The sequence below is a fragment of the Hypanus sabinus genome, chromosome 10 (genome assembly GCF_030144855.1).
Source record: "Hypanus sabinus isolate sHypSab1 chromosome 10, sHypSab1.hap1, whole genome shotgun sequence".
In the NCBI taxonomy this organism is placed as follows: domain Eukaryota; kingdom Metazoa; phylum Chordata; class Chondrichthyes; order Myliobatiformes; family Dasyatidae; genus Hypanus; species Hypanus sabinus.
Genome location: NC_082715.1, coordinates 151,972,316 through 151,985,310, shown reverse-complemented (window position 1 = coordinate 151,985,310; position 12,995 = coordinate 151,972,316). Strand labels below are relative to the sequence as shown.

General features: G+C 43.6%; 1 protein-coding gene across 6 annotated transcripts in view; it reads right to left on the bottom strand.

The window, feature by feature from the left end:
• pisd (phosphatidylserine decarboxylase) overlaps positions 1 to 12,995 on the bottom strand; it is a 273,060-nt gene that overhangs the window by 35,205 nt on the left and 224,860 nt on the right. For 2 of the 6 annotated variants that reach the window (XM_059983262.1, XM_059983265.1), the window contains exon 2: positions 5,887 to 6,052. The exons of the other annotated variants lie outside the window; for them this stretch is intronic. In XM_059983262.1, coding sequence (XP_059839245.1) covers positions 5,887 to 6,052 — 166 coding nt within the window. The remainder of the gene's footprint in view (positions 1 to 5,886; positions 6,053 to 12,995) is intronic. 6 annotated transcript variants of the gene reach the window in all.

Below are 12,995 nucleotides of genomic sequence, written 5' to 3'. Positions count from 1 at the left end.
CCAACGGAAACATCCTCTTAGCATTCGCTCTATATTGTATCCGCTTCCCCTCACAGACCTTCTGAGCTAGTATATCAGTATTTCTCATTCTAACTTGAGAGCACACCTGCTAAATCTTTCAAGATTATCCCTTTATACTTGGAATCAACTGATTGAACCTTGTTCTGCACTACTTCCAAAGCAAGTCTTTCTCCCCTTAAGCAGTAAGGCGAAACGAATAGTTCTGCAGGCGAGGTCTCACTAGTGTCGTGTACATTTGTAACAAGCCTTTACTACTTTTATATTTAATCAGCCCTAGAATTATGTTGATAACCAATTTGTCTCCCAATTTACATGCTTTACCTCCAATTTAATTTTGTGTTACTTCTAAAGGAACAACAGGATTTCACTGAACATCAGCATTAAACAGTCTCATTGCATTTAAATAGCTTGCATTTCTGTTTCTTCCAGTAGATAACTGTAATGCTCCACATTACTTGCCCACTCCATCTACTTACATCCCTTTGCAGTCTGTGTTTTCCCCACTTTACACCTATTCATAAATCAGTGAAGTTCTGACGCCCAGTGCCTTTGCCGAAGTCTTTAATTTAGACTGTAATTAGCAATTCCTGTTGTATCCTACTAATTAAGGTTCACCAACCTGAAATGATCCATTTTTTAAATCTGAAAATATAATTTATTCATTAAGAGTACTAAAATATACATATAAATACAAACCATCAAGTAATCATTTTCATAACAGAAGTTATTCCATTATTTAGTATTAACACGTCATCAAGCAAAGTTAAATAGTTCATGGTGTTTTAACGCAGATTTTAACTAATATATGTGCAATAATAGGGCCCTAAGTTGCGGTCTTTCCAAAAAATGATTACCCCAACATTTGGCTTTCTGTCAACATACCTAATCTATCTCTGCAAACAAAGATTTTTGAAATAGGGATTTGTTCAGGTATAAATCTAGTCTGAGTCTCAAAACTGTCTTAGTTGTTCAGTTGTAAGGATCTGTACATTACTGTCTGAGCCAGCAGTAACGTGGTATGCCAGAGTTGTACAGTATTGAAACATCCCATCATATCCACACTGACCTGTCTGCCATCTACACTAATCCCATTTGCACACATTAGGATCTTTCCATGCCTTGCGTACAAGTGCCTGTCTGAATGAATCATAAGTGCAGTAATTGTACTTGATTCCATCACCTGGTAGCATTCAAGATATAAGCATTCTATGTAAACTTCATTCTTAAATTTCCTTTAAAACCTCTACAACTCACAATAAACCCGCGCCCTTTCATTTTTGACACCCCTACCATGGAACTAGCTGCACCCCTTGAGTGCTCCTACAACAGGGTTTCCTAACCTTTTTTATGCCATGGACCCCTACCATTAACCAAGCAGTTTGTGGACCTCAGGTTGGGAACCCTTGTCCTACAAGATTATCCTTCAGTCTTGTTCACTCCAAGGAAAATAAGCCAAGCCCATGCAATCTTTCCCCATAACTAAAATCTTCCAGTCCAGGAAATGTCCTGGTGATTCTCCTCTGCACTCTCAGCAGCGCAACTATATTTTTCCTAATGTGTGGCAATGAGAATTGTACGCAGTGCTTCAATATCATCCTTCAACCATTACAGTCCTCCTGGTTAAGGTTTCTCCCTCAGTGCTCTGGGCAGCAATTTGAAGGATTTAGGTTTGGTAACCTAAATTACCTGTTTGGTAATGGTTACTGATATTCAATGTGCTTACAGAGTAGCCTGGGAGAATAACTACAATACACGTTATAGGTCTTATGACCACCCCACCTCCCCAAGATCTTGATGATGGGAAACTTGGTGATGCAAAACCACTCAAAATGGAGATGGTTAGATTCTCTTGCTGGAGGTAATAATCATTACCCATATATTAGCGGCACAAATCCTTCTTGCCACTTCCTAGCCCATGCCCAAATCATGTTTAGCTCCTACAAGTATAGACTGCTCCAGCTACTGAGGTCACTTATGGAATTGACCATTGTGCTCTTTGATGAACACCTGACCATATAATGGAAGGAAGGAAGGAAGATATAACAGTTGAAGATGGTTAGGCCTAGGATGCTTCCTGGAGTGAATTTGTGGACTGGGATGGCTCCAAACAGTAGGCTCCCCCCGTTGCCCAGTTTTTCCAAGGGCTTTTTGTTGTCAGAGACAAATGCTACCTTGATATCAAGTGTGGTCACACTTACCTCACTTCATGAAGTGAGCTCTTAGGTCCATGTTTGGAGCAAGGCTGTAATGGGGTCTGGAGACAAGTGGTCCTCTCAAAACCCATAACCAGGTACCAACGAGCAGTTTATTGATTAAGTAATACTTGGTAAACTGTTGATGATACCTTCCAAAACTTTGCCAATAATTGAGCATAGCAATGATCCCATCTAGATTTGTCCTAATTTTAATGAAGAGGCAATAACATATTGTTAGGTAGATCTCAGTGAAGTACAGTTGAAGTCAGAAGTTTACATACACCTTAGCCAAATACATTTAAACTCAGTTTCTCACAATTCCAAAACTGCCATAAAAAAGCCAGACTACAGTTTGCAACTGCACATGGAGACAAAGATCTTACGTTTTAGAGAAATGTCCTCTGGTCCAATGAAACAAAAATTGAACTGTTTGGCTATAATGACCATTGTTATATTTTGAGGAAAAAGGGTAAGGCTTGCAAGCTGAAGAACACCATCCCAACTGTGAAGCATAGAGGTGGCAGCATCATGTTGTGGGGGTGCTTTGCTGCAGGAGGGATTGGTGCACTTCACAAAATAGATGGCATAATGAGGAAGGAAAATTATGTGGATATATTGAAGCAACATCTCAAGACACCAGCCAGGAAGTTACAGCTCGGTCGCGAATGGGTCTTCCAAATGAGCATACCTCCAAAGTTGTGGCAAAATTGCTTAAGGACAACAAATTCAAGGTATTGGAGTGGCCATCACAAAGCCCTGACCTCAATCCGATAGAAGATTTGTAGGCAGAACTGAAAAAGCGTGTGCGAGCAAGGAGGCCTACAAACCTGATGACTCAGTTACACCAGTTCTGTCTGGAGGAATGGAACAAAATTCCAGCAACTTACTGTAGAAGCTTGTGGAAGGCTTCCCAAAACGTTTGACCCAAATTAAACAATTTAAAGGAAATGCTACCAAATACTAACAAAGTGTATGTAAACTTCTGACCCACTGGAAAAGTGATTAAAGAAATAAAAGCTGAAATAAATCATTCTCTATACTATTATTCGGACATTTCACATTCTTAAAATAAAGTGGTGATCCTAACTGATCTAAGATGGGAATTTTTTCTAGGATTAAATGTCAGGAATTGCAAAAAACTGAGTTTAAATGTATGTAAACTTCTGACTTCAACTGTAACTGTACTGACCAGAGGTGCAGTTAGTTCTGAAGCAGAGGTCTTCAGTAACATGGCCAGATTGCTGTCTGGTCCTGTGGCCCTTGTTTATCCAATGCTCTCTACTGTTTCTTCGTATCACGTGGAGAAGAGAAGTGGCTGAGGACAGGCTTCTAATGGCATCGTTCTCAGGAGGATACTTGGAACCAGTACCAACTTCTGGATGAATGGAGGCTTCAGATTTCTCTAGCACTCCTGTGCTTACCCCTGCTACTGAGAATGAGGATGCTCCTGCAAACTCCTCATCCTGTTATGCCAGAAGTAACCTTTTGATGCCCCGCACAACCACAAAGTTAGGCTTCATGAATCATCCAGCTTCTATGTTGAAAATCTAAACGAGCTGCATCCACTCATTCCCATCATCCGCAATTCCAATTACATCCTCAAAAACACCAAGTTTTTCAAACATTGTCTCCCTTAAACCATTGAGTTTGCCGTATTATCTTATGATTTTCTAACTCTTCTCTCACTACTTCTTAAAAAAAAAACTGATTGGAGAGATTCAGACATGGATTTTTGGGAACAGCAGCAATTGAAGAGTCCAGAAATTGGAAAATTGGCTGACTGTTACCAGTACCTAGGTTCAGTGAACAATATCTTGCATACCATTCATTGATCAATTCTTTACAAAAGTGCATGGAGTTTAACAAGGAAAAACCATAAACATAATGCAGAATATAGTATTCAGTTACAGAGAAAGTGCAGTGCAAGTAGGCAATAAGGTACAAGGTCATAATGACATAGATCGAGAGCTCAGGAGTCCACTTTCTATCATTATTAATGCTCCAAAACTGGTAGCTTCCATACTGAAGTCTGTGGGTTATCACTATACTCCAAGCCCCGTCAGTGCATTGTGGTCCTCTCTATGTTAAACCCAAGTGGATTTGAGTACTGTTTTCTTTAACAATATGGACTTAACAAAAGGGGAATTAGGCTTTGTTTTAAAAATTGTCAATAAATAGCACTATTACTCTCAGGTAAAATATTGTACAAGTTTCCATCTTACATCCAAATTGAAAACAAAAGCTTGGTGGGTGTGTAATTTAATGGTGGAAAAAGATCTCACTGCTTCAATGCTTAAACCTGAGTCAATGGAAGCCCACAGCAAGCCAGAAAAGATTCTGGAGCTTGGTTAATGAGATTAAGTTCTGAAATTGAGGGTTTTTTGCCCCAAAGTTTCATTCCAAGATGACTCAACTAAAAATTGAGGACATTGTACATGACCCAATCAGTTGATTTGCACTGAATTCTCAGCCTATCTTGTTTCATCAAATGAAAAGGAGGACCACAAATTAGATTTATCAATCAACTTTTCCAATGTCAAAAACCATCATACATATACAAGCCCAAATCCTGGTGTTCGAGATGAAAAAAATCATCATAGGCCATGTTTTGAATCAGACACAGAACTCCAGCAGCAAAACTGATGGAACCGAACAAACTGTGATATTTTAGTCCAGCACAGTAGTAAAGTGGAGCTGAGCCAAGAACATTACAATGCTGGCATCATATTGTCTGCAAATTGCAACAGTCTGCTCATACTTCACATTTCTATGAAAAGAGAAAGTGATCTGATCACCACTCATTGCACTGACTGATGGGTTAGGTTCTATGCTTTGACTCAGAGTCTATACACAACTTCAACTTCAGAAACAATACTACCAAAGGAGTGGCCACACACAGATGAACAGCTGTGTGGCAGTTTCTAATTAACATAATTCCGTGGATACAATTCAAATCCTTTCAACAAAGCAGGCAGAGGAGTGAATGCAAATCAACGACAGACTTAATGAAACAGAAAACATTGGAAACACTCAGCAGGCCAGGCTGCAACTGTGGTAAGAGGAAGAGTTAACATTTTGAGTGAAAGACTTCTCATCCAAACTGTTTCTCCTTCTTGGATGCTACCCAACTTCTTGAATGTTTCCAACTTACTCTGTTTTCATTTCAGATTTCTGTTATATGCAGTTGTTGATTTGAATCATAATGACTTGATTTGATATAGCACCTTCAACATGGCAAAAGGCCCCAACCTGCTTCTCAGCAGTGTAGTCAGATAAAAATTAAATAGGACTGTATCTGAAGTGATCAATGCAGAGGTATTAATGATAAGGACAATTTTACTGTTTGACTCAGACAGCACACAGGCACCAGCATTGAGCCAGTATTGGGGCATGAATAAGTATGATAAAAGCAGAATACACAAGCACAGTCAAAATCCAGACACCTGCTCCCTTCATCAAAACAGTCATTAACATTATTACTCCCTACAAGTCACTGCTAGGTTCAGAAACAGATCGGTGGGCATACCATAAATCACAGCATATAATTATTCATCAGAAGTATATTGTACTGTAAACAGTAGGCAAGATGTGGATGCCAGGATTAACCCTTGCCTCACCTTAACCCCCATACCCCCACCCCCCGACAAACCTAGAAATAACACACACTTACCCTGCTTGTTGGTCGCCATCCTACTTTTGCAAGAGGCTTAAGGACACTAAATGGCAGGAAGAAATAGAGAAAAGACAGAGGCCAGGTACGGAGCTTGAGTGCAGGCTTGGACATACAGCTTAGCTGGCCTAACCTGCGTCGCAAAGCCAGCTGGGGGAAATGCAACCTGTGGAATTATACATATACAGCTGATCAGGCAATGGGATATCCCAAACATAATGTGACAGATTAAAACACAAAATAACTCTGCTATAGGGTTTGAAGTTCAATTGCCTGAAGGGTGAGACACACCCTACTAGGCTTTTGAAAGTTTCTCACCATTTAGCTCAACTAAAGTTAACACATGTACAACTCATTGAACTTAAGATGAAGTAAAGGTGAAGAATCACAACAGTTCCTCCCTTCTTTTCAGATAGTGAGCTCTTACAAATAGTACTAACTCAAATGAGTGTATGCACATTGCTTTCAAAAACACAGAGCTAAAACAAAAGTGCTCAACAGTAATGCCTTTACATTGGGGGTGGGGTGGAGGGGGGGAAGCATAGGTTTTAATTTTGCTGCCTTAAAATTCACTTCATTGAAAGTGTCCAACCTTTCTGGAGCACGTGATCGATCAGTCAAGCCTGCTCCACCATTCATCAATATCTCGCTGATATCCCATTTTCCAGCATTACAACCCGTGATTCCACCCATCTGCCATTCACATCTACAAATATGTTTCTTTTAATCAGAGGAGATAGCTCCAAATTCTGAGCAACCCGTTAATTTTTTTTTACAAATCTGCCCTAAACTCCCAGTAAGAAAACATCTCTGTATCTTAATCTCAAATGATCAACCTCCATTCTGAAACTGTCTACCCAGTCCTAGGCCTTTAAGAATTTTATTAGCATCAGTGAGACCTCCTTTAACTTATCTAAACTACAGAACAAACAGGATGAGTTTGCAGAACAGCTCTTCTCACTGCATGTATTTCTGTATGAGCTTGCGCACCATGCTGCATGCCAGTTTTGTGAATCATGATCTCAAAAGAATTTATTCAACAATAGCACCAGAAAAAATCCAGAGCAGGATTCCAGAGATTTTGTAGATATTCCATTCCACAATTTTACATCTATTCTCTAAAAACAGCACAGCTGGACAATTAGGCAAAAGTTAAGTTTCTCTTTGGTTGAACAGATCATCACATAATTGGGAAGGGAAGATCAAGCAAAATGCCCAAAAAAGAACCAAAAAGTTAGACCTATTGTGTGGGACCTAAATTGTAGGAATGGATTGGGGTGATGAGCATACTCGGTGCTACACTGGAATTACTGGATCGGGGTAAAGAGCTCAGTGCTACATTAGGAGTTGCAGGAATGTATTGGGGTAAAGAGCTCAGTGCTGTGTTGGGAGTTATAGGAATTGATCGCGGTAAAGGGTTCAGTGCTGTGTTGGGAGTAGCAGGAATTCATCGGTAAAGAGCTCAGTGTTGTAGGAATGGATCGGGGTAAAGAGCTCAGTGCTGCGTTGGGAGTTGGAGGAATGGATCGGGGTAAAGAGCTCAGTGTTGTATTGGGAGTTGTAGGAATGGATCGGGGTAAAGAGATCAGTGCTGTGTTGGGAGTTGTAGGAATGGATCGGGGTAAAGAGCTCAGTGTTGTGTTGGGAGTTGGAGGAATGGATCGGGGTAAAGAGCTCAGTGTTGTATTGGGAGTTGTAGGAATGGATCGGGGTAAAGAGATCAGTGCTGTGTTGGGAGTTGTAGGAATGGATCGGGGTAAAAAGCTCAGTGTTGTGTTGGGAGTTGTACGAATGGATCCGGGTAAGGAGCTCAGTGTTGTGTTGGGAGTTGTAGGAATGGATCGGGATAAACAGATCAGTGTTGTGTTGGGAGTTGTAGGAATGGATCGGGGTAAAGAGCTCAGTGTTGTGCGGGGAGTTGAAGGAATGCATCGGGGTAAAGAGCTCAGTGTTGTGTTGAAAGTTGTAGGAATGGATCGGGATAAAGAGATCAGTGCTGTGTTGGGAGTTGCAGGAATGCATCGGTAAAGAGTTCAGTGTTGTGTTGGGACTCGTAGGAATGGATCGGGGTAAAGATTTCAGTGTTGTGTTGGGAGTTGTAGGAATGGATCGGGGTAAAGAGATCACTGTTGTGTTAGGAGTTGTCGGAATGCATCGGTAAAGAGCTCAGCGATGTGCGGGGAGTTGTAGGAATGGATCGGGGTAAAGAGCTCAGTGCTGTGTTGGGAGTTGTAGGAATGGATCGGGGTAAAGACATCAGTGTTGTGTTGGGAGTTGTAGGAATGCATCGGTAGAGCTCAGTGTTGTGCGGGGAGTTGGAGGAATGGATCGGGGAAAAGAGCTCAGTACTGTGTTGGGAGTTGTAAGAATTGATCGGGGTAAAGAGTGTGCTGAGTTGGGAGTTGTAGGAATGGATCGGTAAAGAGCTCAGTGCTGTGTTGGGAGTTGTAGGAATTGATCGGGGTAAAGAGTTCAGTGTTGTGTTGGGAGTTGTAGGAATGGATCGGGGTAAAGAACTCAGTGCTGTGTTGGGAGTTGTAGGAATGGATCGGGGTAAAGAGATCAGTGCTGTGTTGGGAGTTGTAGGAATGGATCGGGTTAAAGAGTGTGCTGAGTTGGGAGTTGTAGGAATTGATCGGTAAAGAGCTCAGTGCAGTGTTGGGTGTTGTAGGAATTGATCGGGGTATTCAGTTCAGTGTTGTATTGGGAGTTGTAGGAATCGATCGGGGTCAAGAGGTCAGTGCTGTGTTGGGAGTTGTAGGAATTGATCGGGGTAAAGAGTTCAGTGCTGTGTTGGGAGTTGTAGGAATGGATCGGGGTAAAGAGCTCAGTGCTGTGTTGGGAGTTGTACGAATGGATCGGGGTAAAGAGCTCAGTGCTGTGTTGGGAGTTGTAGGAATGGATCGGGATAAAGAGATCAGTGTTGTGTTGGGAGTTGTAGGAATGCATCGGTAAAGAGCTCAGTGTTGTGCGGGGAGTTGGAGGAATGGATCGGGGTAAAGAGTGTGCTGAGGAGAGTTGTAGGAATGGATCGGGGTAAAGAGCTCAGTGCTGTGTTGGGTGTTGTAGGAATGGATGGGGGTAAAGAGCTCAGTGTTGTGTTGGGAGTTGTAGGAATGAATCGGGGTAAAGAGCTCAGTGTTGTGTGGGGAGTAGTAGGAATGGATCGGGTTAAAGAGTGTGCTGAGTTGGGAGTTGTAGGAATGGATCGGTAAAGAGCTCAGTGCTGAGTTGGGAGTTGTAGGAATTGATCGGGGTATTCAGTTCAGTGTTGTATTGGGAGTTGTAGGAATGGATCGGGGTCAAGAGCTCAGTGCTGTGTTGGGAGTTGTAGGAATGGATCGGGGTAAAGAGCTCAGTGCTGTGTTGGGAGTTGTAGGAATGGATCGGCGTAAAGAACTCACGGTTGTGTGGGGAGTTGTAGGAATGGATTGGGTTAAAGAGTGTGCTGTGTTGGGAGTTGTAGGAATTGATCGGGGTATTCAGTTCAGTGTTGTGTTGGGAGTTGTAGGAATGGATGGGGGTAAAGTGCTCAGTGTTGTGTTGGGAGTTGTAGGAATGGATCGGGGTAAAGAGCTCAGTGCAGTGTTGGGAGTTGCAGGAATGCATCGGTAAAGAGTTCAGTGTTGTGTTGGGACTTGTAGGAATGGATCGGGGTAAAGAGTTCAGTGCTGTGTTGGGAGTTGTACGAATGGATCGGGGTAAAGAGATCACTGTTGTGTGAGGAGTTGTCGGAATGCATCGGTAAAGAGCTCAGCGATGTGCGGGGAGTTGTAGGAATGGATCGGGGTAAAGAGCTCAGTGCTGTGTTGGGAGTTGTAGGAATGGATCGGGGTAAAGACATCAGTGTTGTGTTGGGAGTTGTAGGAATGCATCGGTAGAGCTCAGTGTTGTACGGGGAGTTGGAGGAATGGATCGGGGTAAAGAGCTCAGTACTGTGTTGGGAGTTGTAGGAATTGATCGGGGTAAAGAGCTCAGTGTTGTGTGGGGAGTTGTAGGAATGGATTGGGTTAAAGAGTGTGCTGAGTTGGGAGTTGTAGGAATGGATCGGGGTAAAGAGCTCAGTGCAGTGTTGGGTGTTGTAGGAATGGATGGGGGTAAAGAGCTCAGTGTTGTGTGGGGAGTTGTAGGGATGGATCGGGGTAAAGAACTCACTGTTGTGTGGGGAGTTGTAGGGATGGATCGGGGTAAAGAACTCACTGTTGTGTGGGGAGTTGTAGGAATGGATCGGGTTAAAGAGTGTGCTGTGTTGGGAGTTTTAGGAATTGATCGGGGTAAAGAGTTCAGTGTTGTGTTGGGAGTTGTAGGAATGGATCGGGGTAAAGAGTTCAGTGCTGTGTTGGGAGTTGTAGGAATGGATCGGGGTAAAGAACTCACTGTTGTGTTGGGAGTTGTAGGAATGGATCGGGGTAAAGAGCTCAGTGTTGTGTTGGGAGTTGTACGAATGGATCGGGGTAAAGAGCTCAGTGCTGTGTTGGGAGTTGTAGGAATGGATCGGGGTAAAGAGATCAGTGTTCTGTTGGGAGTTGTAGGAATGGATCGGGATAAAGAGATCAGTGTTGTGTTGGGAGTTGTAGGAATGCATCGGTAAAGAGCTCAGTGTTGTGCGGGGAGTTGGAGGAATGGATCGGGGTAAAGAGCTCAGTGCTGTGTTGGGAGTTGTAGGAATTGATCGGGGTAAAGAGCTCAGTGCTGTGTTGGGAGTTGTAGGAATGGATCGGGGTAAAGAGTGTGCTGAGGAGAGTTGTAGGAATGGATCGGGGTAAAGAGCTCAGTGCTGTGTTGGGTGTTGTAGGAATGGATCGGGGTAAAGAGTGTGCTAAGGAGAGTTGTACGAATGGATCGGGGTAAAGAGCTCAGTGCTGTGTTGGGAGTTGTAGGAATGGATCGGGGTAAAGAGATCAGTGTTGTGTTGGGAGTTGTAGGAATGGATCGGGGTAAAGAGATCAGTTTTGTATTGGGAGTTGTAGGAATGGATTCGGGTAAAGAGCTCAGTGTTGTGTTGGGAGTTGTAGGAATAGATCGGGGTAAAGAGCTCAGTGCTGTGTTGGGAGTTGTAGGAATGGATCGGGATAAAGAGATCAGTGTTGTGTTGGGAGTTGTAGGAATTGATCGGGGTAAAGAGTTCAGTGTTGTGTTGGGAGTTGCAGTAATGGATCGGAGTAAAGAGATTAGTGCTGTGTCGGGGGTTGTAGGAATTGATCGGGGAAAAGAGCTCAGTGTTGTGTTGGGAGTTGTAGGAATGGATCGGTAAAGAGCACAGTGCTGTGTTGGCAGTTGTAGGAATTGATCGGGGTAAAGAGCTCAGTGTTGTGTTGGGAGTTGTAGGAATGCATCGGGGTAAAGAGATCAGTGTTGTGTTGGGGGTTGTAGGAATGCATCGGTAAAGAGCTCAGTGTTGTGCAGGGAGTTGGAGGAATGGATCGGGGTAAAGAGATCAGTGTTGTGTTGGGAGTTGTACGAATGGATTGGGGTAAAGAGCTCAGTGTTGTGTTGGGAGTTGTAGGAATGGATCGGGGTAAAGAGTGTGCTAAGGAGAGTTGTAGGAATGGATCGGGGTAAAGCGCTCAGTGCTGTGTTGGGTGTTCTCGGAATGGATCGGAGTAAAGAGATTAGTGCTGTGTCGGGGGTTGTAGGAATTGATCGGGGAAAAGAGCTCAGTGTTGTGTTGGGAGTTGTAGGAATGGATCGGGGTAAAGAGCTCAGTATTGTGTCGGGGGTTGTAGGAATAGATCGGGGTAAAGAGATCAGTGCTGTGTTGGGTGTTCTCGGAATGGATCGGAGTAAAGAGATTAGTGCTGTGTCGGGGGTTGTAGGAATTGATCGGGGAAAAGAGCTCAGTGTTGTGTTGGGAGTTGTACGAATGGATCGGGGTAAAGAGCTCAGTGTTGTGTTGGGAGTTGTACGAATGGATCGCGGTAAAGAGCTCAGTGTTGTGTTGGGAGTTGTAGGAATGGATGGGGGTAAAGAGCTCAGTGTTGTGTGGGGAGTAGTAGGAATGGATCGGGTTAAAGCGTGTGCTGAGTTGGGAGTTGTAGGAATGGATCGGTAAAGAGCTCAGTGTTGTGTGGGGAGTTGTAGGAATGGATGGGGGTAAAGAGCTCAGTGTTGTGTGGGGAGTTGTAGGGATGGATCGGGGTAAAGAACTCACTGTTGTGTGGGGAGTTGTAGGGATGGATCGGGGTAAAGAACTCACTGTTGTGTGGGGAGTTGTAGGAATGGATCGGGTTAAAGAGTGTGCTGTGTTGGGAGTTGTAGGAATTGATCGGGGTATTCAGTTCAGTGTTGTATTGGGAGTTGTAGGAATTGATCGGGTTAAAGAGTTCAGTGTTGTGTTGGGAGTTGTAGGAATGGATCGGGGTAAAGAGTTCAGTGCTGTGTTGGGAGTTGTAGGAATGGATCGGGGTAAAGAACTCACTGTTGTGTTGGGAGTTGTAGGAATGGATCGGGGTAAAGAGCTCAGTGTTGTGTTGGGAGTTGTACGAATGGATCGGGGTAAAGAGCTCAGTGCTGTGTTGGGAGTTGTAGGAATGGATCGGGGTAAAGAGATCAGTGTTCTGTTGGGAGTTGTAGGAATGGATCGGGATAAAGAGATCAGTGTTGTGTTGGGAGTTGTAGGAATGCATCGGTAAAGAGCTCAGTGTTGTGCGGGGAGTTGGAGGAATGGATCGGGGTAAAGAGCTCAGTGCTGTGTTGGGAGTTGTAGGAATTGATCGGGGTAAAGAGCTCAGTGCTGTGTTGGGAGTTGTAGGAATGGATCGGGGTAAAGAGTGTGCTGAGGAGAGTTGTAGGAATGGATCGGGGTAAAGAGCTCAGTGCTGTGTTGGGTGTTGTAGGAATGGATCGGGGTAAAGAGTGTGCTAAGGAGAGTTGTACGAATGGATCGGGGTAAAGAGCTTAGTACTGTGTTGGGAGTTGTAGGAATGGATCGGGGTAAAGAGATCAGTGTTGTGTTGGGAGTTGTAGGAATGGATCGGGGTAAAGAGATCAGTTTTGTATTGGGAGTTGTAGGAATGGATTCGGGTAAAGAGCTCAGTGTTGTGTTGGGAGTTGTAGGAATAGATCGGGGTAAAGAGCTCAGTGCTGTGTTGGGAGTTGTAGGAATGGAT